This window comes from Pyxicephalus adspersus, chromosome 8 (assembly GCF_032062135.1).
Source record: "Pyxicephalus adspersus chromosome 8, UCB_Pads_2.0, whole genome shotgun sequence".
NCBI lineage: Eukaryota > Metazoa > Chordata > Amphibia > Anura > Pyxicephalidae > Pyxicephalus > Pyxicephalus adspersus.
Genome location: NC_092865.1, coordinates 57,025,881 through 57,036,174, shown reverse-complemented (window position 1 = coordinate 57,036,174; position 10,294 = coordinate 57,025,881). Strand labels below are relative to the sequence as shown.

General features: G+C 41.7%; 1 protein-coding gene across 1 annotated transcript; it reads left to right on the top strand.

Annotated features, from left to right (window-relative positions):
• Positions 1-254: 254 nt before the first annotated feature.
• On the top strand, positions 255-9,713 carry KBTBD8 (kelch repeat and BTB domain containing 8). Its single transcript, XM_072420793.1, has 4 exons — positions 255-335; positions 4,129-4,339; positions 6,010-7,121; positions 7,836-9,713. The coding sequence occupies exons 1-4, from the start codon at positions 320-322 to the stop codon at positions 8,294-8,296; spliced, it is 1,800 nt and encodes a 599-aa protein (XP_072276894.1). The 5' UTR covers positions 255-319; the 3' UTR covers positions 8,297-9,713.
• Positions 9,714-10,294: the final 581 nt, after the last annotated feature.

Here is a 10,294-nt window from a genome sequence, read left to right as displayed (position 1 = left end):
ACATAAATCATGTTGGTCAATGAGCTGACTATCCCTCATTGTAAATAATTGTGTCATTTCCCTCACAGCTGATTCGCCCCCAAACTACACTTCCCAGAAATCCCTCTTCTGCTGCGTCAGGTCATACTAAACAGCCGTATGTAGCCCCTCCTCTCCTGTCACGTCTAACTACATTTCCCGGCATCCTCTACAGCCGGAAAACCAATAGGAGCCGAGAGGCGTACAGCTGGGAGGTTGATAATTGGCCGGCGGGGTACATCCGGCCTCTGTGAAAGAAGCAGGTGACGTTTTATGCTCAGGCAGGAGCCGGAGGAGGAGAATGGCTGCGCAGGGAGGTGGGTAGAGTGTGTGGGGGGCTCTGGTGGTCAGAGGGAGATTCTAGGGGGATAAGTCTATGGGAATGACAGCTGTATGTGTTCAGCCCACTTCACCAATCAGAAACAGCGGCTTTGGGGCTTTCTTTACTTTGGGGGGGAACTACAAGTCCCAGGATGTCCTGTCTTCTTCTCACAGACTCTGGCATGCCTTACATGTGATTCATTTTACCATTTTGAACTGTAGGCCTGTTGGAACCAGGAAGCAGCTATTTATCCCAATTAAGTGCAAATGCTGGTCAGGCTTGTTGGCAGGCTTGTGTTATCCCCTTGACATGGGTCAGGACATTGGTCAGGACAGGCGAGCTGCGCATGTGTGTGCCCGTGTCTGGCCCAGGCGGGCTGCGCATGCGTGTGCCCGTGTCTGGCCCAGGCGGGCTGCGCATGCGTGTGCCCGTGTCTGGCCCAGGCGGGCTGCGCATGCGTGTGCCCGTGTCTGGCCCAGGCGGGCTGCGCATGCGTGTGCCCGTGTCTGGCCCAGGCGAAAAACGTGTAAGGTTACCTGCACTTCTCCAGTACCTGTCTGCGGATAATAGATAAGTGCTGGTAGGCCTGAGTCTCTTGGGGCCTGGCTGGGTTTGGAAATGGTTCTGTATCTGCTACAAGCAGTCTGTAGCCATGGCGGGGTAATCTTGTTGGGCTAAATGACACTTCGGCCTCTTCTAGGTGAAGGTCTGGCTGCAAAAGACATTGACTGTTTTCCATGTAAAGCTACAACTTTTATTTTGGTAGATCTCCCCTTTACTTCCTGTCCCGGAGGCTCTGTAGGAAGTAAACAAGCATGTGCCCTGACTCCCCAACATGTTCACCCCCCTTCTTTCAATCAACATGTGTAGTCTATTCCTTTAGCCACTCAAAAAAAATCATTTTCACTTACATATGAACGCTGGTTGCCGAGAGTAATATACATGGGGGGGGGGGGGGATATCTCCAATCGACACAAAGCAAAAAAAAAAAAACCCAAGCTGACATTTTTACAATTTTCCCAAACTAAAAAAGTAAAACTTTTCAATTCCCTTTAGACTGTTTGTAGATAGCAATGTTTGCTGCAGGATTTCTATCAGGTGTTGGGATTGCCATATGACATTTGCCATCACGCCAGAGGTTTTTTGAAGAAAGCCCAAACTGTATTGATCACGTTGCAGTGCAGCATTTTGGGACCTCGCATTTCCCCTTCAAGCATGTGATGACCCCAAAATAGTTTGCAATGTGATCTGGGCATTTTTGAATGGTCAGTAATGGTGCCATGTGTTGGTGGTAAAGCTGCAGCACCTCCCAACCTTTTTCCAGAGTGCAATGAGAATATCAAAGTGTATTTGTCAGTTTCTTATGTTTGTGCAGGGCAACACAATGATCCACTTTTAATGTGGTACGTACAACGCAGTCCCTTGGTGTCCCATTCAGCCTGTAGGAACCAAGGAAAACCCTGTGTAAGTGGCTACTCTCTGGTTGGCTCAGTGTTGTCCTATGTCTACAATTCAAGTACTAGACATGTACTTGGAATGGTGGGGGAGCAGAGGAAAGGTGTATATGGTATATTCTGCTGAAGACCAGTTGTGTAGGGAAACCTGTTGCTTCAGGCAAATTTCTTACCCCCCTTCAAACAGCAGCACATGCTTTTCTTTCTTTTTCTCCCCAATGCTTTGTTCAGCTCCTGGGAGCAAGTTAGTCTCTCTATAAGCTCTGAGGATGATGAACTGGTCACCATTGGTAAATATGGTCTGGCAAGTGGTCCTAATAGTAAGAATTGCCCAGAGTATTTTCTTAATGGAGAGCGCAGGCCAGTAAAACAATGGTAGTCATGAGAAAAACAGGTTAACTTTTGTATCTAAGGTATTGCAGATCACAACTCAACAGGAAATATTCTGGTTATTTGTGGGTCTTAAAATTAGGTAAACTCAACCTCCGCTGAACAAGGTGTGACATATTATACTACATTTTGATTTATTTATCAACGACCAAGTCAAAATGCGAAAGCAGTGTGAGAACAAATTTAGTACACCCTTCCTACTTCATAGGCAGTATTTGCGTGGGTTTCCTCCGGGTACTCCGGTTTCCTCCAACATCCCAAAAACATGCAGTTAGGTTAATTGGCTTCCCCCTAAATTGACCTTAGACTACATTAATGACCTATGACTATAGTAGGCACATTAGATTGTGAGCTCCTTTGAGGGACAGCTGGTGACATGACTATGGACTTTGTACAGCGCTGCGTAATATGATGGCGTTATATAAATACTGTGTAATAATAAAAATAAGAATCAGGAGGTGAAGTGGCAGCCAAGTTCTAAAAATGAAATGCAGCTGATTATCAACAAGTGTTACCTCCTCTGTAATAACGGAGGGTATGGCACATTCAGGTGTGTGTTAGCACAATGCCAAGGAGGAAAGACATCAGCAATTGTGGCTGCCCATCAATCTGTGAAAGGTTATAGGGCTTTGTCAACTTCTCTGTATTGCAGAACCAAATGTGAGGCCAGCTAAAGCTTGACCAAAACTGGACCATGCAACAGGGTAATTATCCCAAGAACCCCAATGAATCTTTATGTGAATGTCTGGGGAAAAAAATCAAGGTGCTGCAATGTCCTGTCAAACTTCAAACCTTACTTGAATGCAATGCTGTGGATAAAAGGATGCTCAGACTTCAATGAACTGCAGCATAGTTTAAAGAAGAGTGGGGGAAAATGTGATGTAGGAGACAGATGGTCACACAGAAAAATTATGTCAAGTTGTTCTGTTTTTTTTTTATTTATTTTTTTTTTGATCAGTGGATTTGAAATGGAAAGAGGGTGTACATACTTTTCTCATCTGTGTGGCTTGTGCTGCTGGTAGGGGGTATCAAAATGAACTTTTTGCTGCTATGAGTTTTATTCTACGATAGAAGTTTAAAGCCCCAGGGTGTGCAGGTACCCATTATGACGGAAATATGAACAATTGTGGGAAAGTTACAGGTCTGTTTGACCAGCCATTTATACAATAATCAGGGCCAACTTGAGATCTCCATTTCCAGTCCTATGGGTGAAAATTGCATTTGGAGATTTGTGGTCACCCTGATCATCAAGCCTGGCTATAAGGGCCCTCACTCAGCCATGTAGTGAATGTGATGGCCAGTTGCCCATACAGTGTAAAACTTTTGTGTGATAAGCAAATAAAGTTGCATAGCAATGCTTTCATATACCATTTATTGCATATAGGCCATTTGCATCCTTTTACTGTACGTTCATTTACACGGCTTAGCATGGTCATCGATGTACGACTTATGGCATCTAGATTGTTATAGCATTTTCATTTTTGCATTGCTAGCTGTTTGCATTGTACCCATAAGCATCCTGGCAGCTCTGCATAACATAACCCATGCCACAGCATAAGCAGTGATACTTAAAAGCACCCTACGGTGTGGAGCAGCCATGGATGATCTGACTTGTTCCAGAAGTGCTCAGTCCTACACCTAAATGTTTATATACTGCAAATTGGTTGTTTAAATACACCATGTCTATGCCCATTAAACTGCACTACATATAACCAGTTTTGCATGCGGTTTTGGCACTTTTAGCAATCACGCTGCAATCTGTTATGGCCTGTGCCACATGGTATAAATGCTGCCCAACCTTTCCCATTCACTTGCATGAACCATGGCAGAATGCCGGAGTTTACTGCAGTTCTGAAATGGCCCTTAACATCCTCTCTTGTTCTGGTCATTGGGGATGATTGTAAATTGTTTGCCCTTTTAACGTATTAAAAATCTTTCTTGCAGAAGTAGCCAAATTTTTACAAACACAGAATGGAATTTCTTCACTCACTCCAGTCAACAGTGCTGTGGACCCCTACCACGCCTGCATCATCCTCCAACAGCTTAAATCGATGTACGATGAAGGAAAGCTGACGGATATCGTCGTACAGGTTGATCATGGAAAACATTTTGCTTGCCACAGAAACGTTCTTGCAGCAATCAGTCCATACTTCAGGTATGTTATAAAAAAAAAAAAAAAAAAGTAATCTCATTTTGGCTGTAAGGTCTGGTCCAGTACCGGGGAGGAAAGTAGACTATAGCCAGATAAACTGGTTTGTGAGCAATATGTACGTGTATAACCGTAATGGCATTCACATGGATTGAGAACTATACCCCTAGGGGACCAGGCCCAAAATCCTAATAAAGTTTGATCTGAAGTATATTGTACTAACATTTAACAGTCAACTTGGTCATTAGGTTAAAGATTTAGTAATGCTGAATCCTAAAGCTGAACTCTAGGATAATTATCTAAACATGGCAAAATTTATATTCTTTTTCCATGCAGTAATCCCATTAAAACATTTCCTTTGCGAAGGAGCTTCTTTAATTATGACCAGCCATTGCTGCTTTATCTCCTTTTTGCAGAGTCAAAGGTTGTGTACCCATTCCTCCTGTAGTTTTCCCCAGGTGGGCCTGCAGAATCCCACTTACAGCTCTGCTTTCTGCTCAGGCTGTACAGCACAGTGATGAATCTTGACATCACTTTTACTTTAAAGCGGAACTAAACTAAAAAAAAAAGTTACGCAGATCTCTCAATCCCACTGGAACATTTCTGGATCAGGTCCTGTGCAGTTCTGGAATATCCACCTTTGTCCTGGGGTGTTGGCAACTTTTTCAGTTTTCTTTCTTCATCTTGCTAAGTTGCCCTATCAACTCTGCAGAATCTACACTTCTTTCTTTTCCCATATTTTTTCATCTTGTATCATGCTGATGGAAGGTATTAGGTTAACAGAACGCATCTACAATAAAACGGATATCTATCACATGACTGTATTTCACCTGATTCATGCACAAAGTATGAATAAGTCATATTAACGTCACTACAAAGTTTCATGAGGATGAAGAAGTCCAGATTTCTTATGGTGTAGCTTTAAGGTCTTGCCTACAATGATCAGAGATGCTTTGGTGTCTTCTGGCAGAGCAAAAATGTACAAAACTCATGCAATTTAATGTTTTTTTCATTAGGTTTTTTTTTAAATCTAAACAATGTTTGTTTTTTGTTCTTTTTCCCCTTTTCGCCCCCCCCCAATTGATGTAAATATAGAGAAGTTAATGGGCAGTACCTTCATAGCCCACTGTTAACATGTTTAAGTAGTATTTTCTAAATGTCCCTTCATCAGTGTCTGTAGCCACATGAAGGGCTGTATTCCCAGCATAAACATCGCAAATTCTCCATACATCTGTGCATGAAGTAATATCCCAGAATCTTTTAACAAGAGTTTGCACTTCTGTTTTAGAAAGGGAGGCAAATAAAGTTGTGTTAGAAGTGCACCTGTTGGATTTAATGGAGGCACAAGGTCCATAGAGCAAGCTGGTATCCCCTAAACCCAGGTGCTGTATTTTGATCCCAGTGGCTTATCACCTTATAGATTTGACTTATTGCTTGCATTGGCTTTTTATATTGATCCAGTAAAGATGTAAGTTAGAAGATTTGGTTATAAATGTTTTGGGGCTGTCATTCTGGTCTTTAATTACTTGGTCACTTACCTGAAGAAAGCATAATATACAGAAGCGCAGATATTTTCAGTTGCATACTTGTTTCAAGTCAGTAACTTATCAAGAATACAAAGGTAAGACCTAAATCTCTTAATGTGTTTTTCAACTGTTTTTGCTTTTGCTCTGCAGATCTATGTTCACTAGTGGCCTTACAGAGAGCACAAAGAAAGAAGTCCGAATAGTGGGCATTGAAGAGGAGTCCATGCAAATTGTGCTGAACTATGCCTATACATCTCGAGTTCAGCTGACTGAGGCCAATGTCCAAGCTCTTTTCACTGCAGCTAGCATCTTCCAGATATTTCCACTCCAGGACCAGTGTGCCCAGTTCATGGTGAGCCGCCTGGACCCACAAAACTGTATAGGTGTATTTATATTTGCAGATCATTATGTTCACTCAGAACTGAAAGCCAAGTGTCAAGAATACATTCGTAAAAAGTTTTTGCAAGTCGCCAAAGAGCAGGAGTTTCTGCTACTGACTAAGGACCAGCTCATAAGTATCCTCGACAGTGACGACTTGGATGTGGATAAGGAGGAGCATGTCTACGATAGCATCATCTCTTGGTTTGAACATGATGAGGCTGAGAGAGAGCAATATCTCCCAGAGATCTTTTCCGAATGCATCCGTATGCCTCTTTTGGAAAAACCATTCCTGGAGAACATCCCTCCCATCTTTGCACAGGCAATGCCTAAAAACTACCAAAAGGGAAAGCCCGGTGCCAATTACTGTAATCGCCGTCTTGGCATGACGGCTTCAGAAATGATCATCCTCTTTGAAGCTGCCAGTAAACACTCAGGGAAGAAGCAAACTGTGCCTTGTCTGGACATTCACACCGGAAGAGTCTATAAACTATGCAAACCACCAGGAGATCTACGTGAGGTTGGATTTGTTGTAACACCGGATAACGAACTTTACATTGCCGGGGGGTTTAAACCTAGCAATAATGATGTCTGTATAGACCACAAAGCAGAAAGTGACTTCTGGTTGTACGACCATTCAAACAATAAATGGTTGGCTAAAGCCCCCTTGCTCAAAGCACGTATAGGCTGCAAATTGGTTCACTGCTCTGGTAGGCTGTATGCAATTGGGGGACGAGTTTACGAAGGGGATGGCCGCAACTCTCTTAAATCCGTCGAGTGCTATGACGCAAGAGACAATTGTTGGACTGCTGCATGTTTAATGCCAGTTGCGATGGAGTTTCATAGCGCTGTAGCACATAAAGACAAGATATATGTTCTAGAAGGTAAGGCAGTATGTATAAGGTATTTATAGAGTTTGCTGTATTCCTGTGCAACTTTAAAACCTCTAACTTTTGTTTAGAAAAATGCTTAAACTGTAAGTTCAGTTGAGACAATTTTTGTAATTTGGAACCGTTCATATGTGTTGGTCAGAGGATTTTGGCTGTAGGCCTAAGGACCCCCTTGAGCCAAATGGCAACCCTCCTTGTGGCAATTGTCCTGACGCCAAACAATCCCAGATTCCCCTACTTTTTTTCATCCTTTTTTTTTTTTTTTTAATTTTTGTTCATCTAATATCAGGATGAATATGTAAATCTGATTTCCAGTGCTAATCACACAATTTTAAATACATATGAGAGGCATTTTAGCTTCCACAGGATTTGCTTTTTTATTTCAAAAACTTTCATTACTCTGGTGCTTTGTTTGCAGGACTGCCTCAGGACCTATTATTATTATTTATTATTATTATTTATTATTATCCATTTAAAGTTTTCCCCTCACTTCCCTACTAGAAACTGTAATTGCAATCGTAGTTCAATTGGAAGATTTACCATTACCAAGTAAATGTGTAAAGTGCCCCTTCCATAAGACCAAAACTACCAACTTTGAAAATAAACTTTGAACCAATCCCTTGAAGAACTTTTAAGGGTATATGGGGAAGAGGGGGAGCAAAAAGTGTGTTTTCCTAAAATATTGCTTTTTCCCTACTTTCAATCTAGGAGATATATTTCTATGCTTTGATCCTCTTAGAGATTATTGGTGTTTCTTGACTCCTATGAACACTCCCAGAATTCAAGGAATGGCAGCTGTGTACAATAATAGCATCTACTATGTAGCTGGAATCCGAGGCAACCAACGGGTGCACAACGTCGAGGTTTACAATATTGAGACAAACCGGTGGAGCCGAAGGAACGATCTTCCATGTGATCAGTCTACTAACCCTTACATAAAACTTTTGGTCCTAAAGGGTAAACTCCACTTATTTGTACGCTCAACCCAAGTCAGCGTGGATGAATTAGTTTTCCGAACCTGCAGAGTAAATACTCTTTACAAGTACGACGAAGTGACTGACAACTGGAAAAAAATCTACGAAACACCGGAGAGGCTATGGGACTTGGGCCGCCACTTTGAATGTGCAGTTGCTAAACTTTATCCCCAGTGTCTTCAAAAAGTTCTCTAGACTATAAATGGCTTTTCTATGCTGCCACGGGGAAGGATAAAAAAATATAATCAAAAAAAAAAAATTGTCAGTATTTCATGTTTGTTACAAAGTGGACAATTTTCTGTGTGTGGATAGGGTGCTTTTTAAGGTTGCAGTTTAAGAATTGGTGAAGGGGTTCAGCTACTTTAAGTTTTTGCGCCACTGTTTTTATTCAGTGAAACCTGAGTTTACAAAGTGCAATTATCGGCATTGTTTTCGTGATGTATGTTTCTGTGTTTTTTTTGTTTTTAAGTAACTGATTTGAGATCTATGCACTAGAACGAGCAAAGCTGCAAGTGATGATAAAACTCTGTGAACGTCGGTTGGCTCCTATGACATATTATGGACATATTTTTTGCTTCATTCTGGTATAAACGGATTAGGCCAACCACAAACTGCTTCATTAGTTTTGACTGATGCCAGCTGATTGAAAATCCAGCTCACCTTCGGTGTACTCCCATTGGCTAGATTAGAACCTATTTAATGCCTAGTTTCATGAACTTCTATTACACCTTATAGTGTTGGTTTTAAATGTTAAAAATGTTTTTTTAAGTTCTATTTAACCCATTTGACTCATTAGTTTGCTTTCATGCTCTGGAGTCTGGGGCTTCTCCTGCTTTTAGTTCCAGACTGGGTTATAATGCAGCAAAGCACCACATGCAAGAGAGGCTTGATCTGTGCCAGTTTTCCAGTCTGTTTCTTTGATCTTTTTCCTGCGAATGGCGACCGGATCTTTACATTTAACACCATCAGGTGTGTGCCTGATGCCATTATCCTCTGCTGTGTCTGATGCCTGTGGTTCCTTCCGCTGAGCTCTACATAACTACTTTGTCCTTTAGTGATGTAGTGGCCAGTAGGAGGATGGCATAGCGTGCAGCGGGGGACCGGGCATTCAACACCTTGTCTGATCTGGAGAAGCTGTTGCTGTGCAAGAGAACAAAGTAACAGGTGGCATGATATTTAGGCATAAAGCTGCTTTCTGTGCTGCATTGATCATTATTTATTTTTTAACCCAGAGTCCCTTGCTTAAAACAGTGGTTGACTACATCCACCAGCATCCTCACAAAACTAAAGCATGGTTTTGGATGGATGTACTGTTTACATAATATAGGTTTTGTTTACATTTTAGGTTTTGTTGAAAACGATCAGCTTTTTAACTTGTTCATGAAAGTTCAGTGGAAATCTTTGCTGCCCCTTAAAGTAGTCCTGCTAGGTTTGCTTTTAAATGAAAGCAGTAAATGCCGTCTCCTACATCATATTTGGGGAAAAATCTGTGAGTGATGCCGGAGACGGTATATCTCGGAGTGCCTTCTTTTCTACACCGTGGCACAATACGTTGAAGTGGTACTGCATCTTTTAAAGTTTGAAGAAATAATACGGGTAATATCTGAGGCAATATCACGTCTATGCTTCAGTCTGCACATACAGAAAGCTGCATGGGAAAGGATAATTAGAAAAAGGGAGCAGAGTTGAGCTGTTTTTATATGCTGCCATTCCTCTGCAATGAAAGTTTATGAAACTGGTAGGAAAAGACTTTTTTTATGATTTTTGATCTTGGCGTTAATGTGAAAACTATATTTTTTAATGCTAACTTGGCTTTTTTTTTCCCCCAGTATTCTCATAGATACACAGTAGCTTCAGAAAGTATTCAGACTCTTTTCTTATTCTACACTCCGTACCCCATAATGACAATATTGAAACCGAATTTTGGACATATTTACAATCTAGTATATAGGCATCTGGCTGGGAAATTCAGAGTTGTCTTTTGTTGCATCCGGTTATTGTCATTTTGGAAGGTGAGCCTTCCGTACAGTCGGAGGTCCTGAGCACTGTGGAACAAGTTTTCATTAAGGATATCTCTGTACTTTGGTCAGAGTTGGGAAAAAGCTGAATGGAACAATCTCCCAGTCCCTGTTGCTGAAAATTCTACCACCATGCTCTAGTGCTGGGATGGTATTGGACAGATGATGTGTGGTG

Coding starts and splice junctions, on each gene's coding strand:
- KBTBD8 (XM_072420793.1), top strand. Junction 4,340..6,009: donor GCAATCAGTCCATACTTCAG/GTATGTTATAAA, acceptor TTTGCTCTGCAG/ATCTATGTTCACTAGTGGCC. Junction 7,122..7,835: donor CAAGATATATGTTCTAGAAG/GTAAGGCAGTAT, acceptor CTTTCAATCTAG/GAGATATATTTCTATGCTTT.